General features: G+C 41.0%; 3 protein-coding genes across 5 annotated transcripts in view; 2 read left to right on the plus strand and 1 right to left on the minus strand.

Moving 5' to 3' along the window:
* The window catches only part of cacnb2a (calcium channel, voltage-dependent, beta 2a), a 67,773-nt gene extending 66,587 nt beyond the window's left edge, over positions 1-1,186 (plus strand). The window contains exon 14 of the mRNA XM_073488168.1: positions 131-1,186. Within this exon, the coding sequence (XP_073344269.1) occupies positions 131-904 (774 nt within the window). The 3' untranslated portion in view covers positions 905-1,186. The remainder of the gene's footprint in view (positions 1-130) is intronic.
* A 3,538-nt stretch (positions 1,187-4,724) lies between these two features.
* On the minus strand, positions 4,725-11,018 carry nsun6 (NOP2/Sun RNA methyltransferase 6). 3 transcript variants are annotated; one of them, XM_073488172.1, is made up of 12 exons: positions 10,990-11,018; positions 9,968-10,051; positions 9,616-9,771; positions 9,420-9,514; positions 9,007-9,113; positions 8,757-8,910; positions 7,887-7,968; positions 7,664-7,783; positions 6,627-6,771; positions 6,371-6,516; positions 5,086-5,211; positions 4,725-4,995 (listed from the first exon to the last, which is right to left on the minus strand). In XM_073488172.1, exons 1-12 carry the CDS (start codon positions 11,002-11,004, stop codon positions 4,816-4,818), a joined length of 1,410 nt encoding a protein of 469 aa, XP_073344273.1. In that variant the 5' UTR covers positions 11,005-11,018; the 3' UTR covers positions 4,725-4,815. The 3 variants fall into 3 exon arrangements, with proteins under 3 accessions (XP_073344273.1, XP_073344271.1, XP_073344270.1); XM_073488170.1 differs by having other exon boundaries at positions 9,420-9,517; XM_073488169.1 differs by having other exon boundaries at positions 9,420-9,520.
* Positions 11,019-11,895: 877 nt separating this feature from the next.
* On the plus strand, positions 11,896-21,020 carry arl8 (ADP-ribosylation factor-like 8). The gene is made up of 6 exons (XM_073487880.1): positions 11,896-12,315; positions 14,770-14,830; positions 14,919-15,066; positions 17,216-17,299; positions 17,452-17,603; positions 19,043-21,020. The coding sequence occupies exons 1-6, from the start codon at positions 12,270-12,272 to the stop codon at positions 19,089-19,091; spliced, it is 540 nt and encodes a 179-aa protein (XP_073343981.1). The 5' UTR covers positions 11,896-12,269; the 3' UTR covers positions 19,092-21,020.
* The last annotated feature ends 357 nt before the right edge of the window (positions 21,021-21,377 follow it).

Here is a 21,377-nt window from a genome sequence, read left to right on the forward strand (position 1 = left end):
AAGCAATGTGTGTGTTCAAGTGTGAGTTGTGTGAGAACACGTGAACATTAATCTGCATGAGTTTGTGTGTTTGCAGTGCATTTTCTTGTTTTCCGTCATCTTACTGACTGACACGTGTTATTGACCTCAGGGCGGCAGTGCAGAGCAGAGAGGAGACAAAGCATTAGTGGAGAGAAAGGGCTCCAGAGAGGATCACCAGCACCACCACCACCATCACCACCACCACCACCAACAGAGCCAGGACCAGGCTGATGCCGACGCAGAGGCCGAGGGGGAGGGCAATGAGGAGGAGAGGCCTCTGAGGACAGAGTCCTCCAGGAGAGCCCAGCACATCCACCACCGCTCGTCTTCCACCAGGACTGAGCACCACAACCACCATCACCACCATCACCACCACACCAGTCGAGCCCGGGGCCTCTCCCGGCAGGAGACTTTGGACTCGGAGACCCCCGAGAGCAGAGAGAGCCGAGAGAGCAAAGACTCGGCTTATATCGAGCCACGCACTCAGCTCCTCCACCAGGAGGAGGAGGAGGAGGAGGAGGAGGAGGAGGAGGAAGAAGAGGAGGAGGAGGAGGAGGATGAGGATGTAGGGGAGGGGCACCCCCAGCAGCAACAGCGTTATGAGCCACTGCCCCACCGGGACCACAACCACCATCACCACCACCACCATCACCGCACGGGGGCGGAGGAGGCCGGCCACAGCACGGGACACCACCGCTCAAAGGAGCGCGAGCAGGACCATAATGAACGGAACAAGCAGCGCTCCCACCACCACCGGCCGGCACGTGACCACCACCATCACTACTATGACCGGGACAGAGACAGGGACCGAGAGGGGGAGGTGGCTCCCAAAAAGAGGGGAGACGCAGGGGAATGGGCCAGAGACTCCTACATCCACCAGTGACAGACCAAATCCCTCCTGAAGCTCATTTTGGACCCATTCTGTTGTCCCATCGTGCTGCTATACCCTGAGACACAGCATCCTATTTATGTACACTTCCTTTGTAAATGCTGTTGCATCTTTTTCAATGGCAGGATTTTGATTACATAGATACAAATATAAATATATAAATATATGTATGTGTGTATCTATGCATAGACGTTGTTTATGTGTGGATATGCATGAATATTCTTAAATATGCATATTTTAAACCTGTGTTTGATAAAGCATGACACAAAAGCAGAATTTTTTTCTGTACTGAGCTGTGCTTTCTGTGACTAGCATTTAAATTTTTTTTATTATTTTAATTTTTTGGGGTTTTATTGCTTGCTACCACTTGAATAATTTGTTCCCTCAGACTACTGCTAGGGTTGACTGCAACGGTTGACTAACCAAGTTAGTGTGATGCTGTAATTGCAGAGGTCTTTTGTTCAGAAGAATTGTTTGACATTTTGGGAAAAACGTTTAATGTACTCGCTGTCTTGCTGAGAGTTGGGTGCCAGTTTATGAGGTAGCTAAAGCTCATGCTAATGCAACAGCAATACAATAAATGCTACCTTCATTAAGGTTCAAATTAGGACTGCAACTAATGAAAACTTCAACTGCTGTTGATATTGTTATACTGGCAGGTGTTCTTATTATTTTGACATTTATATCAATAAGGGTAGTCTAAATAACAAAAACCCCTTCCAGTTTTTACACAATACACTATCAGCATCACACACTACATCCTCCAAACTGACCAGAAAGTTGAATCAACACTTAACCTTCATGATTTATTGCAGGACTTTTGTATTAGACTGGATTAGTTTTAGCTAGCTGTACCTAATGAACTGGCAACTGAGTGTAGACGAGAAGATCAATAGCACTCATAGGTAAATATGAAGGCACAGCTAGCAGCCAGTTAGCTTAGCTTAGCTTGAAAAAAGATAGTTTGACTGTCTTAAAGTAAAAATAAATGAATAAATAACTCTACCAGCACTAATCAACACTTTATATCTCATTTGTTTACTTTGTACAAAAAACAAAATCTTAAAACGACAAGTTGCGGTTTTACAAAGAGGCTTAAGTTCAGTTTACTTGAGCTAACCAGCTGCTAATGCGAGCTCTAGCTTCATATTTAAGAGATATGAAAGTGGTCTCGGTCTTCTCTGAAATTGGTTTTGTCTGTACAAAAAACAAAGTCTAAAAACAATTTTACGAAGGGACTTAGGTTTAGTTAACTTAAGCTAACTGGCTGCTAGTTCTAACTGTAGCTTCATATTTAACAGAGATACGAAAGTGGTCTGTATATATTAAAAACAAATCTTGAAAACAACAAATTGTGGTTTTACAGTGGGGTTTAAGTTTGGCTAACTGAAGATAACCAGCTGCTAATGCTAGCTGAAGATTTATATTTAAGAGACTAATACAGAAGTGGTCTTGATCTTTTCTAAATTTGTTTAATCTGTACTAAAAACAAAGTCTAACAAAACAAAAAGTTGTGGATTAATGAAGGGGCTTAATTTTAGCTAACCTAAGCTGTCCGGCTGCTTATGGCAGCTGTAGCTTCATGATTAACGGACAGTTGCAAAAGTGGTCTTTTCTAACTCAGCAAGAAAGCTAATACATGTACTTCCCAAAATGTCCGACTCCTCACTTAATTTTATGTTCATCATTTGTTGCTTAGTTCCTTTTTTAATTCTGCGCCCATGGTTTTAAACATTTGGTTTGATGCCTCCCTCGAGGTGCACCTTAGTCTTGCCTTACAAGACGAACGACTTCTACAATAACTTCCTCTCTTACATGCAGTACTGTTCTCTTTGTATGGGTCCAGAAACATTTTATAACATTGATACACCCTTTATTCTGCACTTTTACTGATTCACATTGGTTTTAAGTGACAGCGATTTGATATGACATTACAACTTACCATACATCTACTACTAAAACTCCATCGAGGTTTCATCTTTTATTAAGTCCGACCCCCTTTTCTAATGAATGTTGTTTAATTCCCACTTTGACTCCCACTTCGTAGTATAAAGGAAGTTTATTTTAGGAGCTCTTCAGTATGTTCCTCACTAAAAATTAATGCAAAACCAACTCAAAAAATGTACAATGTTTACCAGATGAAGATGTTTTCTGTCTTTTACCGTTTATTCACTCCCCTAACTTGGATCTATTTAACGCAAACTGATGGTGTTTGGTGGTTTAAAAGCCTCCCATACCTTCATACGTTGAATCAACTCATATTTTCACAAAAGTCTATGGAAGCCCTTTTCTGCCTGTGAAAGAAAAAGTAAATAAGATGACTACTAAGCTTGATTAAAAAAACAACTCCTATGATAAGTCATAACTGTGAGATAAATCAAAATTATAAGTCACAATTATGGGGTAAAAACAGTTGAAATTATGGGTTAAATTTGGACTTTTTCTTATAAGTTCAGCTTATCACATATTAATGACTTTTCGTCCTCATAATTGTGACTTACCACAGAATTATTTTTTTTTCAAGGCTAAGTTTTAATACGTTTCCAGAAAAGGTCCTCCATAGATATCGTATTAATTCATGACACTGAAAATCTGAATTGAGCCCCTCTGTTTACAAAACCACCAACCCTGTCCCCTCACTTTCTTGTTTTTGCCTGACAATTGTAATTATATATATACATAAAAAAAACTACTCCATTTCTATGCTACATTGGTAGCATTACAGATTTTCTAACGGTGTACATGTGTATGTACATAATGCATAAATATAAAGAATAAAGTTGGAAACAAAGGACTGACGAGGGGGGGAGAAGAATTTGATGTGTGCTTTGTCAGAAGACCCAGACAGAGGAGGGAGAAGCTGCGTCTATAAATAGCCATCTGAAAAACTGAGGTAGACTCACCGGCATGCCTCTGTAGTCGTCTTGACTACCTCGACATGAATGACAATACTGAGGGGATGCACATGAAAAAAGGAAGCTGCTTCTCAGAAACTGACAAACAAGCGCTCCCAGAGATGTCAGAATTTTTAATGTTTCATTGCGTCAGTGAACAGAGCAGTCGACTCTGACGTGCATACATACAGGAAAATGCACAGATGCAGGAGGTGATGTGACTGATGAGAGTCTGATGGTATTCCCAGGATGAAGGGCTGAGCTGAGGTCACTGAAGGTCCTCAAAATGCTGCATGACAGAGGAACGGGCCAGATGTTTGTGCTCTGTAGGCACGAAACTATAAATCACATTCTGTGAGGATTTATTAGACGCGCTGAATAAATAAGTGATGAGTGGCGTAACCAGATAATGTGCAGCTCTTTTATGTATAATGAACACGCAGAGAGAAAGATCTTGTTTTAAAGAACTTTGATGATGATGAAATGAATGTGAAAACGTTCCTCTTCAGTCAGAGCGACACACACGAGCAGCTGAAGTACTAATGAGAGGTCCCAGTTGTCTCCACCACTACTAAAAGACACTAAATTGTTAATACCTCTCATGACCTCTTTCTGCACGCTACTTCCTGATCCGAGCTCTGACATCCAGCCAATCCGCTGTCACCATGGCAGCTGTGTCGTCACTGTTGTTATGGCGACGCTAGCACTGCTGCATTTGCCAACACTCATTCAGTCTCCATCCCCACGTGCCCCCCTCTCCTCTCCTCTCCCCTCCCTCCTCTCCCTCCTCTTCCTTGCCCTCGGTGTTTATAAAGCTTATCCCTATATGGCCCGCAGTTTCAGAGAGCAGCTGTTAAGAGGCAGATGCTGTAAACAGCGCAGCGAGCGTCTTTGTCAACACTGCCCCGTCAAAGCACACAGAGTGTCGTAATATAAACACTATTGTTCCCGTCTGCGAGTCTCTGCAGTGTGAGGGGCTGATGGTGCTGTGAGAGAAAACGTGCCCTCCGGTCAGTTTTTCAGGAACTTGGCAATAAAGAAGCCGATGGTGTCCCTGTCGGCTCTGCAGGGGAGGGGAGCTGCCGCTCCTGTCTGGTCCCAGCTCAGCTCGGGGCTGAACCTCTGGAGGAGCCGCAGCTGCTCAGGTGACAGGCCGGCTCCCAGCATGCCTTCTGCGCCGATGTGAGGCTCCTGAGGAAAACACAAGAGTGATTTGATGACGTTTCCTGACATCACTCTCTGTATTTGTGAGTCGGTCCACGTGGCTGACGTGTTTGTTACCTGAGGCTGAAGCGTGAGGCAGGGGAAGGTGTTGAGGGCCCAGGCTACCAGCTCCTCGTTCTCTGCTAGAGTCACTGTACAGGTGCTGTAGACAAGAACTCCGCCTTTCTTTAACAACCGCACTGCCTGCAAACACACACAGGATGTATGGATTCATGTACTTGGTTCAGAAATGCATAAAGACCTTTTATTAAAGCTGCTGCAAGAAGCTATTTTTTTGTTGATTCTGGCGTCCCCTGTGGACAAAAGTGGAACGAGCACATGTGCATTTGTTCTGGAGTGAATGAAAGAAAGACACCTTATTTTACTTATTTCTTTTTTAAACAGCTGTTTGCAGGTTGCGCGGCGATGTAGGATTAATAACTGTAATATGACGATGGTTAAAAAACACACAACCTGCTCAGCAACAAACGGCACACAGAGTTAGCTGGTGAACATAGTGGAGGGTTTAGCAGCTTAACAGCCACATATTTCCCTTGGGAAGTGGTGGAGACCAAAAATGGAGCAAAAAAAAGCAACTATTCGACTTAACATTACTTTAAATGAATGATAATGTTTCTCCGTAGCTGCCGGATGTGTAAATAAGCAGCTGCATGGTAACGATTTGTCATTGTTGCGTTTACAACTTGTGTCTGCCGCTCCCATGTGGCCAAAAAAACACTTATTTCTGGTTTAACTTCTGTAAAATCTGTATGAATGTGTCCCAGCCATAACACACATCTTCCATAAGGGCTGTGCTTTGATACTGAATAACCTTGAGGAAGTGCTGATGGAGCGCTTCATGTCACTAGAATAAATGATGTCCTCTGCATTGGACTCTAATCTTGGTCTAGTAATCCATCTGATAGCCATACTGGAAATAATTCCACACTAAAACAGATTTTCACATTTGCTTTAGTTCCAAAACATTTATGTACGTTTGCAAAAAACACCTAAACTACTTTTTTCCTTTAGAGTTGAAACCTGTGCCTGTATTCATGCTCATTTTTTATTGTAAATTTTTCTGTAAAATCCTAAAAAATATTCTAGTCTAACAATCTAAATGATCAGTATTACAGAATCAGTGCTTGATTAGATCAGAGAAATAGTTTAGTGCAGATTTCTAAGAAAAAAAAAGTATTTTTGAGGTGTATTTTCCCTTTATGATGTGAATTCAAGCTGCACATCACACATCAGTATGATAACTGTTCAATGCTGCCATCTACTGCTCAAAACGAGTTACTATAAGTGTAATGTGAGAGAAGGGATGTCACAGTTGTTGTGTCTGTGTGTGGTAGAGACCTACAGCGTGGAATAACTTGCGCTGCAGAGGCGGGTAGGAGCAGATCTCCTTCAGGCTCCAGGTGCTGCTCATGTTGGGTCTCTGTCCGAGTCCGCTGCAGGGAGCGTCCAGCAGAACCCTGTCGAAACTCTCGGGAGGGAACGGAGGTCCTGGAATACATTCAGAAACACAAGTGATACATACATATACAGAGTCCTGCTGTTATTTAACGACTTATATTAATGTGACACCTTCATGTGTCCTTGCTGTCCGTCTGTACCTTCAGATTCCTGCACCGGGTCACAGCTCACAGCCTGAGTGCTGTTGAAGCAAAACGCTTTGATGGAACGCAAATGCAACATTTGGGCGTTTTGACGAATTCGATCGATCTTATTTCGGATCCTTTCCAAGGCCACAACCTCGCCCTGTTTGAGATGGGAAGAGATGGAAATTCATTTAAAAAAGGCACAAAAGCATCAGTCATACAGTCTTCAGACCCTTACTGTAAAATAAAACTTATTCTTCTCAAACACTACTCAGAGTATTAGTTACTTTTTAACCGTTGATGTTTAATGCATTATGAAAAGCAGGTGTTCAATCAAAGAGGGTTTCTGTTTCTTCAGTCTAAATTCCTTTTAACTCCTGCTGTGTCCGGCTCAGTGGTCATGGTCACCTCACCAAACCTGCGCCTGCTGCACAGTTTTATGTTTTTGTCTGTATGTCAGGGTTTTCATTGGTCCCTTTGTGATCAGATGGCCTACAAAAATGCAGATGAAAGGTTTGGATATCAATTCAATTGTACCAGTACTCAATAATGATTCTAACAAGTAACTGAGTAGATTACATGGTGTAATGCATACTTAAATACGAGAAAAATAAGAAGAACTTACTTAATTACAGTAATTTGAGTAGTTGTAATTAGTTACTTCCACCCCTTGTTATAAGCTTCACGAATGTTGTCTTTATTTCAGGATTCTTCCTCAGTTTTCTACGTTTTGATGATGAAATTATGCAGTAAGAGTGAAAACTGTGGGAGTACAAGGAGCCTGAAGAGAATCTGTGTGTGATGTCACCAGCTGTAACTCTGAACATTCTGTTCATTCATTTCAATGTTGGAAAAAGTCCAAGAAATGTATTTCAAAGAACATTAAAAAGGTATGAACGCTAAAAGTCCATGTCCAATGTCCACGTTTGAGGTTTCTACGCAGAAGAAAGTTGAACTGGTGCCAACAAAAAGAGCAAACAGCACACAGACTGTGATCCCTGGAGCAGCGAACATCCGCAGCTGACTGTTCATGAACTCTGTACAACTTGTACCTGATCCTCCATCAGTGCAGCGATGTGGCAGGTCTTCCCTCCAGGTGCGGCGCACATATCCAGGATCCGCTCTCCAGGACGAGGCCCGAGCACGTGTCCGACGACTACAGAGGGAAGGTTCTGCAGAACACGGGATCAGAACAGTGTCTGTTCTCTATTCCTATTCATACACGACTCATTCATCATTCTGACTTTAATAAATGGGAAAACTACAGATAAATACCTGCAGGAATGCGAGGCTGGGTAGAACACCATCGAAGGAAGGACTCTGGTAAAGCGGCTCCACCATCCGAACACCTATTCCTCTAAAATAACCGACAGACAGTGAATTATTTTCCTTTTTCTTTCAACGTTTTTACCACTTTTTAAACAGGAAATACCAGTAACAGCTTCTCAGTTACGAGAATTTGTTAGATTTCTGTCTTATAAGTTATTAAATTGAATATCTGCAGGTTTTATTTACTACTACTGGTAGTATTTTACTATTTTCTGGAGCCGTGACATTGACAGAAAGTTAATCAGAAGCCATTTTGATAAACGATTCACAAATATTCTCTGGTTTTGGCTTCTCATGTGTTTGAATTCGCTGCTGTTCTTCATCACATACTGTTTATGTAGTCAAGTCACAATTATTTTGATTGTCGACTAATCTGTATTATTTTCTGGATCATCAATTAGTTGTTTGGTCTATAAAATGTCAGAAAATGGTGAAAAATGTCGATCATTGTTTCCAAAAGCCCAAGATGACGTCCTTAAATATCTTGTTGATAAGACATAGAGTTTACTGCAACAGAGGAGTAAGGAAACCAGAAAATATTCAAATTTAAGAAGCTAAAATGAGAGAATTTTGACTTTTATTGTCTTTAAAGAATTACTCAAACTCAATAATCTGTTATTAAAGCAGGTGGCGGTTCATTGTAATAGTTGACAACTGAATGATGAACCGATTATTTGTTGCAGCTTCACATTAATGACTTAATTCACACCGAAGGTAATAACTAATGCCACTCAGACGTCATGCCAGCTTTGACTACACATTGGCCAGATGTGCATTTAAGTCATGTATCTATAAAACAAAACAGAGTTTACTTACTTGGCAGGCTCGTCTGCGCAGAAGATGGCGGAGCGGTCCATCTGAGCGACTCCATTTCCCACAAACACTTTCTTTCCCTGGAAGCTCGTGGCTCCTCGGGTGCACTTGCCCTCCAAGTCAGAGAAGATGGACACCACGTCTCCAGCCTTCATGTCTAAGAACAGTGGAGAAGAAACTTTTTATTCAGCACACAACACAAAATATCTGTTTTAAGTGACTGTAATGGCATGTGTGTGCGTTTGAGTCTTACACTTGGGGCTGGCGATGATCCCCGGGGCGAAGACATGAGCGCCTCTCAGTACAGCGCTGCCACACTGGGCACCGACCACCACCTCTGAGCTGAGCTGCTTCACAGGCCTGAGAATACAAGAGAAAGGGAGGCCATACACCTCTACATCTGTCTCAAAATAAAATGTAAATGTGCAGATCTTTACTGTGTTGTTACTGTATTTTTTTTTTCATCTATTTGGGATCAAAATGCTCTTTGAATTGAACTTGGTGAACGAGAAGTGCTACGTGTTTCTTCTGTCGTCACGCCATGAAATTCCATGTGGGTTTTGTCCTCAGGAAACACCCGTCCAGCGGTCGCACACATAACTGCAATTTAAGCTCTAAGTGTGTACTTCCATAGAGCAGATTCGGATTCCAGCATTCCTCACATACCTCGGACCATCCACGGGAAGGAGCAGCACATCTGGAATTGTGGGGTGAGTAAGAATCTGAACGGAGATCTCCTCATCTGCTGACGAGCTGCACATCTGCTGCTTCAACAACAACAACAACAACAACAACATTACTGATTGATTAGGACTCCACTGACCACAACGGTAACAACATCTCAAAAGATATTTGGATTCACCTTCTTCAGCTCTTCTCCTAACTTGTGCCTGATTTCTTCCAGGGGAGCGAGATGAGTGCTGGCCCGAACACAAGTGTACGACGGAGGGTGAGACAGGCATGAGAGCAGCTTCTGGAAGCGACACTCTGCCTCCTGATGGCCCACTGCGGCTAACACCTGAACGCAACACGAACAGGACAGCGAAGGGGAAAAAAAAGACAGAAATGAGATCAAACAATTAGAAAACTTTCAAAAACTTTCACTTAAATAAGAATATAAGCCGTTTAAAGTTAACAGATTCACCTAAAACACCAAAGTGTTAATGACAAACTGCTGTGTGAATTACTTCCAAGAAATCCATATAGATTCTTACCTCCGTGTTTAAGAAGACACTCTTAAGAAATTCGGTCACTGCAGGCCTCAGATTAATTATTGGAAAGACAGACATTTCTTCAATCTGTGCAAAGAAAAGGATCCAATCAGTGACAGCGAGGGGAGTTAATCATTACTGATGAGCTGATGAGGACAGAGGACGTGTCTACGATGTGATTACAGTCTGGAGGGCTCAGATGTTGATTGGATAAGGCTGAAAACCCATCAGGGGTTAAGACTTGATTACATTCTGGTGGAAAATCAGAGTAGAACGACACTCCTCAGCATTGATTACTGTGGTTTATTCCCACAGTATAGATAAAGTAATACTCATAATAATAAAACTTTACCACACTTATTTCAAACTCAAGTTGAACAGTTTGTGGTCCTGATTAATCTGCTGCTTGTTGAGGTTTATGATTATTGTATTGCATCATCGTTTGTAAGTCGATAGCTTTGTGTACATCGTTGAGTCTTGTTCTGTTTTTAATGTGTTTTGCTCTTTTCTGCATATATTTTATTATTTGTTAAATTTTTTTTGCATTTGCAAATTACTTAGGCTCTATGCTGTAGTATGTGACACAGGTTCATGCTTAATCCCGGAATAATAAACATCAAATGAATTTATAATACCAGTGCAGTAGAATATAAATGATTACAATGAGAAAAAAAATAATGCCAGATTAAAACAAATACAGTAGGAGCACAGGATTGGATACATTGTAAAATAATGTGTTTTAATAGAGATTTAGCTAACTTAGCTTGCCTGATTCTAGTTTTAGTTTGTTTCCTTAACAAAATCAGTTCGTTGTGATGACAGGAGGAGGTTCATCCTCCCATCATTAAAAATACCTGTAAACAGACCAACTTTACGTTAAACACTGATCATATATATAACCTGGACGCTCGTAGTGAGTCCGATTCAACACATTTGCTTCTTACATTCATAAGTAATAACAGTTCAGTTACATTAGCAGTCTATTGTCAGTGTGAGAGCGATGTTTAGGCTGGTTTAATACTCACGTTGTGTCTCTGCATGCCCCTTGCAGTTACTTCCGCATACGTCACCAGCCTGGTCACATGACACTAGTTGAACGCACAAATAGAAGTAAAGTAATGCAGCCTGTTGATCAGACACACCTGTGGGATGTTTGTGTGTTTTCTTTAGATAAACAAGGTGGAAATGTTATTTTAAAATAAATAATAATAATAAAAAAAAATATTGAACACGTTTTCACACAAACAGTATTACATACAAGAAAATGTTTTCTTTTCTGGATGATACCGATGACATACATTACAACGGTAACACTTTCACTTAATTTAGGATCTATTCACAGGGTAGTTACATTCAATAAACGGTTTATTACACATTATAATGTATTTGTAAATAGATAAAGGGACCTTTTAAATCCTTATTAATGTAAAGTCAGAAAAGATAAACTATTCTATAATATCATATGATATTATCATATTATATAGATTTAGATTTTAGATTTTATTACTGCCATATTATTATTTATTATCTGTTTATAAGATAAGATAAGGAGTTATAGTTTTCGACAAATACATGAATATAAACTTATATCTGCTTACAATCACATCATCAAATGTTTATTAGTAGTGAAAAATAGTAGTAAACTAAACTATTTAAGACCTGAAATAAAATGTTGCCATTCTAACTAAATTAATAATAGTCAAATACCCAAGAACACAGAGTATAAATACTATTTGTTTAAATTTTTTTTAAAACTCTAAATTACTATAATAATAACTGCACTGTTTATATATGTTTTCTGGTGTGTATATTCCCTTTTAAAGCCTTGTCAAACTCTTTAAAAATGTGTTTTTGCTCAACAACAACAACAACAAAAAGAAAAAGGCCAGCGTGTCGACGTCATCACCTAACCGGAAGAACACTGAATAGCTGGGTTGCCTTTTTCACCGCAGCACCGCCAGCAGCAGCTAACGGGCAGGAGGAGCCGTGCGAGTGCACACAGCAGCGCGACACGACCTGCGGGGGCTTTAACGACACCCCGAGACACTCGACAACAAGTCACCACACTCATGCTACCTTAACACCATTTAATCCTCGTTCAGCTGCGTTTTACGTGTCGCGGGAGCGCATGGAGTCCGCGTTGAAAAGGTCGCTGAGGTGTTTTGCGGACAAGAGATCATCCAGCTAATGTTAGCTAGCCGCAGCCAGCCACGGATTGACCCGGTGTGGACCTGAGAGGGGAGAAGCTCGCCGCTGCTGCCCGCTCTGCTGACAAGACTCACGGACATCGGTATCGACCTAAACGATGGGCCTCATATTCGCCAAACTGTGGAGCTTCTTCTGTAACCAAGGTGGGTGTCGCTGAGATTGTCACGGCTCACTAACCTCACCGCTAGCTGCTCAGCCGAGGATAACGCGAGCTGTTAGCGCGTTAGCACAAAGTGAGCAGCGAGACCCACAATAACAGATGGGGGCGAATTATCTCGACTTCAACACCCAGGCTGAGCTGCCTTTGTTCAGCATGCAAGCTAAAAAAAAAAAAGTAAACTACGGCTCACCATCTAATACTTAATCTGCTCATCAGTGTGTCAACATGATTACCTTAAGTCACATTAAGCCCCGCAAGAGCGTATTCATCGAGTTGTCAATCAGCTTTAGCTCACTTTCCAGGACACATCACATCACATTACATAACTTTCTCCTGACTTTCTACACAGCTGTTCAATGTACATATTCTCCTCCAGGTTAGGTTTTCCAGTCAGAAAGTCGGGAGGGGGGGAAAGCACCAGTAGTAAGAACAAAAATAATCTGAGGAGACAAAGGAGACCACCCTTTCACTCGTGTGTGTGTGTGTGTTTAAACGCAGTTTTTGTGAAGCTGCAGGGCGCGTGGTGAAGGAGTGATTTGTTTAATTATCTTAAAAGTACTACTCCTATTCCATTTTACTGGTTGGTACTGTAGTTTTGATCCTTTATGTGAGTGTAAGAGGAAGTTTTCAAGCTGAGGTCATGCTCAGCTGAGGATGATTAATAAAAGATCAAGCTCTTTTTTTTTTTTAGGGCCCAGCAAGGGGAAAACTTTTCATATCCCCTCCAACTCCAAATTATTATCATTTCATAGTACATGAATCACTCTGGTCTTAATTCCTTTGGCCTGAGGAGAGCAGAGAAGGGCTCTTATTTTCATTCCCTAATTCTGGATTGCACTGTTCCCAGGCAGTGTCAAGTTTCCCCTCACTTTAAAGAGATTACAGGCGAGGTCTGAGAGGAATTGTGAGCAAGAGAGTAGTAGCTAATTACATGTAATCAACACTGTGTAATTAGATTACCTGAAATGCTGGTAGCAGCAATTATGTGATTGCACTCTTTTTATTGCTTTATTCCGTCTGTTTTACTGTATATTGAAAAGTGCACCGTTTTGTTGTAGAAGACCAAAAGATAGTTGTTGCAGCCGGTGTAAATCTGCATTTTATTGTCAGTGTCTTTTCTTATAAATCTGAAATCTAAAGGAGCATTTCACCTAGCTAAGTATGTTTAGGTAATCCTCTGGAATAAATCATTGATTGGTAATATGGACATTATCAGTTTGTTCTCAGTAAAACAACACATTTCAGAGGAATCTGATCCAACCTGTGCAACACAATTTTTTTCTCAGCGTTGTTTATTTTAGATTGTTAACTGAAGAGTTGTTTGCGGGTCGAAAAGGGCCCTTTATCTACGATAATATTGGCACGTAAGCGTAGGGTCTTGTAATACATTGATGTAATATCGTTATCCTGATATCAGACTATATATTGCTACATCGTGATATGACATAAGTGGTGTCTTTTCCTGGTTTTAAAGGCTGCATTACAGTGAAGTGCTGTAGTTGTCTGAACTTTCCAGACTGCTCGACTTGTTCTAATACGACTCAGGCGTGGCCATTATATCCACATTATTGATGATCATTTATTAAAAATGTCTTTGTGTTAATGTTCTCTGAAAGAATTTGCTCAAAAACATTGTGATATGTGATTTTGTTGTCCAGTCTCGGCATTTATGAAGTGCTTTTGAGGAGATTTCACTCATATCTGAAAAATCCAGTATTGTACGTCCTTATTTTTCAACATTTGAAATTCAGGTATGATGATGATGATGATGATGATGGTACAGCCTGACAGATACTTGTTTTTTGGGGCTGATACAGATGTTAAACTATCAACTTTATTGTCCATAATTTAATCAGTGCACTGAAACAGTAAACATAACTGGAAATAAGTACGAATAAGCTGATACCAATATATCTTTGATAGGATAATACCAGCTAACTGATATATCGGTCAAGCTCTAGATGACCGTGGCGACAGTCAGTATAGTTGTCCTGTCAGGATCGTCACTGGGTGGCTTCTCTTTTAGGAAGCAATAGACATTCAGCATCTTCCTAAACCCCGTGTGGTGCTCTGAGAGAGACAGTAGGAGCTGCGAGCCCTCCGACCAGACTTCCTTCCTCCCGGCAGCCAGAGGCCTCAAAAGTCAAAACACTAACGTGGGATATTTTGGCACGTCTGTGTCAGCTCTGATTCTGCATTTAGTCTGTTTGTCCGCTCGACAGCCGTCAAAGCCTTTAGTGTGAGCTGTTCTTTATGAATGGAAGGGGGTTGCTTGGGAAAATTAGGTCAGGAAGTTTTGAGGAAGGAAATAAGTCCAGCTTTATGATTTTTAAGGGGCAGTAATGAATGAAAGGAATGCACTGTACAGGCTGAAGCTATATATATTTTATGATGCACTCATTGCTCCCAGAGTTAATATGCTGTTTGTCTTTTGCAGAGCACAAGGTGATAATCGTTGGACTAGATAATGCAGGGAAAACCACTATTCTCTACCAGTTGTAAGTAGTTTTATTTCACATTTCTAGTAGGAAACTTCTTCTTTACAGCATCTAAACTTGATAAAAACTTGGTTCTGTTTCTATCAAGCCTGATGAATGAGGTGGTCCACACGTCGCCCACCATCGGGAGCAACGTGGAGGAAATCGTGGTGAAGAACACTCACTTCCTGATGTGGGATATAGGAGGGCAGGAGTCTCTCAGGTCCTCGTGGAACACCTACTACTCCAACACAGAGGTGAGTGGCACATTTTAAACACCAATCTCTAGCAGCGGTATTGTCCAGCAGCAGGTTTTTTTTTCCCTCTGGCAGCTGGTGTGTTTGTTCAGAGCACAGACGGCAGCAGGGGCCGCCCAAGTCAGAGGTCAGCCTTTCAAAAAGAGGCCCGTCTGAAAAGAAAAGCGTGGGTCAGCCGCCGCAGTGAAGGAGAACAGGGAGAGTCGTGGCAGATGTGTAGGAGTGAGCTCTACACTCTCATGAAACATCTGTCACACACACTCTTTTTTTTCTTTTCTTTTACTGTAGCTTCACAGGCAGCAGGCTTCACTCATTCATACCTCTTTCACACACAGACCCAGCACATGACATGTGATATTCAGCATGGGGTGAACCCGCATTCATGCCACACAACAGGTCACAGGCTACATCCATTCAGTCATGATCCGACTGCTGGACTCCTGCTCTCTGACACGTCTCTGCTAAAGAGCGTTGTTAAAGTTCATCTAGAGCTGAAAGGAAAAGGTTTATTCAGCAACTATTCTGATAAATGACTAGCTGTTTTTATGATTTTTCAAGAAAAAACTACCAGCTGTCCAACGTGATAGTCAACTGAATCTTTAGGGTTTATGGACACTACTGGTGGTATTTTACTATATTACTTTTGGCAATACTCCTCTGGTTTTCGTTTCTTACGTGTTTGAATTTGCTGCTGTTCTTTGTCATTTGTGTATGTAAATTTAACTACATTTATTATCCTCAGCACAGGTTGGATGTTGTTGGGCCATATTCTGGCTTTTGCGAAAGACAGTATTCTTACTAAGCCATTTACATGGCTAATGCAAATTAATATTACGCTAATATTCCTGTTTACATGCAGCTGTGAATACTCTGATTAATGTGCCCTAACATGCGAACACAGCCTCCGCCTTTCATTCATTCAATCCCATTAAAATGGTCGGTGTTGTGATATTTATGCATATCCAAAACTTGTTGAGTAGGTTTCTTTCTCCTTCCGACCAGAAATGTGAGCTTTTTTGCATCTTTACCTCGGCCTTACAAAGCTGTTGGCAAGGCAACCCACAGAGCCGACCATGTGTTGCATGGATCTTTTCATAAACCGACCAGAATAAAAACTCTCCCATTTAAATGTTATAACCTGACTATTATCCAGCTGCGTTCTTTGTGCACATGCTCACCATCTTATTGTACATGCATAGTGACGTACGTTTCTTCTTCTTCTTCAAGATGGCGGCTTCTAAGGTGAACTCACCTACTGCCAAGTTGTTTTTTTAATACAAACTCTTGGGGAAACTTAACACAGACTACAGTAGATGTTCATCAGGGAGCTGCTCAGACAAATGCCAAGGGAGATAAAATACCCAATGAGGACGAGGAATGCATGCTGTAACATCACTTTTGTGGATCTCATACAGCTGTTCTGATTAAATGCGTTATTGTATATAAACGCCAGACTCTATTCATCCCATCCCATGTGAACAGTTGACCCGAAATCTTCCCTTGGAATGAAGAAATGTTGTCCATGTAAACCTAGCTTCTGCTTTGTAACGTTTATGGACAGTTCAAAGGCTAAACAAAAAATCAGTTTATTTTGGTCGATGACCAATCATTGTTAGTTGCGACCATAGTTTCAGCAGTATTACAAGTGGTCAGTTAGGCGTGGAAATCAATGATGTTTATTACTTAAAGATACAATAAGGATGGGGCTCTGTAATTTATTGCATTTTATGTGACTTTAAATACCAATAAAAAACAGCACAAAGTTATGAGGATTCCTACGGGCACTGTAGGAGTGACTTCAGCCTTCCATTGAAGCAGACTCAAGCAGACCTCTGGCTGTGATTTGGGTCACAATCATGTTGAATGACGCGTGTTCTTAAAACGCTGCTTTTTACCAGGTCGTTTGGTTTAAATGGCGTCTCTCACATCTCAAAGTTAACAGGCTTTGAGTCTTTTGTCATACAGGCTCGCTCTCTCTCTTTCTCGCCTCTCTCTCTGTCATTCAAAAGGGCTATTAGCATAGCAGTCACCAGTTTCCATTGTGAGGCCCTTGGCCCCGGAAATGTCCCCCCGCTGTGCGGCATTTGATTGCTGTAAATGTCTTTTGAAAAGAGGTCACTCAGTGTGATTTTTGCCTCCCACTCTGCAGTTCATCATCCTGGTGGTGGACAGCACGGACAGAGAGAGGCTGGCCATCTCTAAAGAGGAGCTCTACAGGATGTTGGCTCACGAGGTAACATCTTCACACATCTCTGTACGGCCGTGAGGAAACAGTCTACACAGAACTGACTGTTTTCATAATGGGCATTGATTTTTCCACCAAGGTCAGCCCATTCTACCCCGCTATGTTGTTTATGGTCTCATTGTTCACTTGCCTCCCCTCAGGACCTGCGGAAAGCAGCTGTGTTGATATTTGCCAATAAGCAGGATATGAAGGACTGTATGTCTGCAGCAGAGATCTCCAAATACCTCACCCTGAGCTCCATCAAAGACCACCCCTGGCACATACAGTCCTGCTGTGCACTTACAGGAGAGGGGTAAGACATATATGTTGACTTGGAGTCATAATCAGTGTACACATGTTTTAAAAATGAACATATGAAATGTGTTACAAGGAACTTTTAACTGGTAGTGAAACAGTCTCACTTTAATACTGATTTGATACTCTCTATGACCTGCATAAGCAAACAAGAAGATCGACTATGTCTGCATAGTTGTTTTTTTCCCCCAAATATGATAACATTACATGGGAATGTTGAACTTTACGACATGCAGCTGAATGCACAATGGGTGTGTCAACTCCAACACAAAGAGCAGAGGAGAGAAGCAGATAGAGATCTAGAGAGATGAATGACATCAAAACTTATCATAGTCTTCATAACACAAGGTGTGGGCTAAGTCCAGACTGATCTGCTGTCGGTCTGGATGCAGACCTGAGTCCAGACTTTCAGGAGCCCTGTGATTGAGGAGTACAGATAGTATTTTAGTACATTTGACATGGCTTGTGATTGGAGAAATGATACCCATTATCATTTCTCTAATCACAAGCCATGTCAAATGTCACCAGTAAGGTATATTTACAGAATAATTCATAAAAACGATAGAGATGCAATTATTAGTCAATCAAGAGAGAAGCAGTTGGCAGCTATTTTGATAATCAATTAAACCTTTTTAGTCATCTTAAGCAAAAAATGTCAAAATATTGGCTGCTTCCAGCTTCTTAAATCTCAGGATCTGCTGCTTTTCGTTGTCCCTTTATGATAATAGATGAAGAGTATTTGGGTTTTGGACTGTTGGTTGAACAAAAGAAGGAATTTGAAGAAGCTCTGGGAAATTAGTTGTTATTTTACAGCGGTGGTGCATTTACTGCACTATTTCTGAACAAAAGTATAAAAGATTTAAGAAGAAATGTGGATTTTTATTGCAAAAATGCCAGATAGAAACTACTGTAGGTGTTGGAACCGGTCTTGAAGAGGTGCTATGAGTTCTGCTAACCACCAGGTGTCACTGTGGGAACTGAGTTCAAAGCCCTGAACAGGCATAAGCAAACATTTAAGAAAGCTTCATGAAGCTTCCTCATATTTCTTGCAGCCAGGGGAGGAACTGCCTTGTATTAAAGCTGGAATGCAGGACTTTAACATACAAATGAAAGTCAAATAAGTTCACACATTGCAAATTAAGCATATATCCTTTTTAAAAATATACCAGAGTTTTTAAATGTTGTGTCTGTGGAGAACCCCTGCTCTGACACACCTGTAGCTGCATTTTTCATCAAAAGTCTAGAAATAATGACAAGAGTGACCCTTGTTAAGGTTGCTACAGCAACTATGTGGAGCTTATGGTAGAGAAACGTGCCACAAGAGGGAGACAAAAGATCCACACCGCAGGTTTAAGTAAATTATTACCACGACAGTCACTGAAGCACTAAATGATGTAGATTTCTCCCTCCGCTGACACTTCTTCATTGTTCCTCCAGTTTATGCCAAGGACTGGAGTGGATGACTTCGCGGGCTGGACTCAGATAGCCCCTCCCACAGCCGTCGACGGCCTGACTACCTGCACCACCCACACGGTGGCACAACAGCTTGTCCTTACTGGCTTCTTGTTATTACTTTTTATTTTTTTAATGATGAATTTTAATGTACTTTGACCTCTGGAGACGGCACAGGACGGGATCATTGACCCCTATGCGGCTTTAGTGTTACAGCAGAGCGGGTAGAGACGTGACCAGGACTGATGAACTGATCTGGTTGCTGAATAAGACGTCACTTTTTACAGAAGAAGAGCCGGAGGAGGAGGAGGAGGAGGAGGAAGAATCAATTTCAGCAAGTTAAGAGTTTGTCCAAGTGCAAAGCCGGGCTGCACTGGACACTCATTTACACCACATACATATCATGTTACATGACACTACATCACATCAAGACCATGCCATAAACATCACGTTGGTGCCCAGCTTTGGGAGAATATGGTGCAGCTCTATAATTATTATTATTTTGCCTCTGTATAAGTTTGTTCAGGTGATAATTGAGGGATTATGAGCAGTATTGATGGGACACTTAATGTGTTTGAGGAGTTTTTCTCAATAATGTTCTCATATTTGTTTTGGTTCTCATTGTTAGCACAGCCATTAATATCTGTTACACATTGTTTCAGTTTCATAAGCTACACTGTCGGTGGTTATTCTCACAATAGGACTTACTGGTGCCGTGACGAAATGTGGTCAAACATGAACCTCCCTTCTTATTATTACCTTTGAGCCTGTGCTTGTTTATTGAGCCAAAATTGTGTAAATTCAGAGTGTTGGCATGCAAACTTTTCTTAAAACTGACCCTCTGGAACATTTATTTAAAGAATTAGTTCACCCAAAAATGGAAATTCAGTCATTATCCTCTCACCCGCATGCTGATGAGAAGTCAGGTGTCCACAAAATATTTCTGGCCAACCGCCGTAGATGGGGACTTAACACCACATACACAACTTCACCCCACCATCCATCGGCATGAGGGTGAGTAGATAATGACTAATTTTCCATTTTTGGGTGAACTTATCCTTTAATTTAGCAAACATTGAATGACTACAATGTCATTATTTCAAATGCAGGTACAAAGCTCAGTTTGATTAACAGTATTTTCAATTTAAACACTATGTTTTGTCGATGATGCATTATGATTTTTATTTAATTTTATTCATTTTATTTTTGCTTTTATTTACTTTTTTTGCTCATGGCAACTTACAGCATCTAGACCTGTTTTGTATTAACAGATGATCTTTGGTGCTCTGCAAGCGTGTGTCTGATCCATCCTCATATCAACACCTGCAGCCATTTTGGCGCATATTCCTCTTTAAGCATTTTGTACTTTTACAAACAAAGGGATCAGAATAAGCCACCGCCAAACAGGTGCCACACATTCATGGGAAGTTGTTACTCATTAACTGTCTGGACTTGAGTTCAGTGGTTCAGTAGCATTAAGCTGATCTAGACTCAATATTTTGGCCATCATACAGTTAAAATACTTGATCCTCAGCCTTAACCACGCTGATCTGAGTGTCTGGAGGAGCGTGTGTGTGTGTGTGCCCATGATCTTTACCCTTTTTGAACCTGTATAGAAATCCCTCGGGAACAGATCTATGCACGTGTCACTTTGAAACCATGTAAACCTTTAGCAAGTTCCACAGTGGCCAAAAAGGAGGAGGTGCATGAGTTTCATTGAAGTGGTGTCCATCTCAGTCAGGGAGGTGCCTCTGGGTCTCTAGAATATACTGTGTTTTTTTTGTTGGTATTTTTACACAGAACAGGATAAAGGGTGAACTGTGCAGCCCCCCCAGACTCTTTGCAGCATCAAGGTTTACAGCTTTGATCTCACAAAGCAAGGGAACTGATCATGTACTCTGTGTGGTGGTGTCTAGTCTGGGTCATGTACTGTATTTCAATAAAAGTTTGTTTTGAACTTTGAGCTTCGCTAGTTTTATGGTTTTCACTATATTTGAAATCAAAGTGTAGACATGTACTCAGGCAAGTGTCTACAGGTATCAGACACTTAAATTAATACCTTTATGACCTTTTGGAGATAATTTTTAACCACATTTATGATTTTATTTTTATTTTTCAAGCACTGCATGCAAGTATGAAGGTTTGTAGTATTCAGTAATGGAAGTAACTAGATATTTACTAAAAAAATTTTTTGCCGTTTAAAAAAAAAAAAAAAAAAAAGTACATGTAGTTGAGTCCATTTTCTGCTACTTCATTACCATCTAGAATTAAACTAATTACTGTTGTGGAGTGGAAGTAGAAAGTAGAAACTAAAGAAACT

The sequence above is a fragment of the Pagrus major genome, chromosome 19 (assembly GCF_040436345.1).
Source record: "Pagrus major chromosome 19, Pma_NU_1.0".
Classification (NCBI taxonomy): Eukaryota; Metazoa; Chordata; class Actinopteri; order Spariformes; family Sparidae; genus Pagrus; species Pagrus major.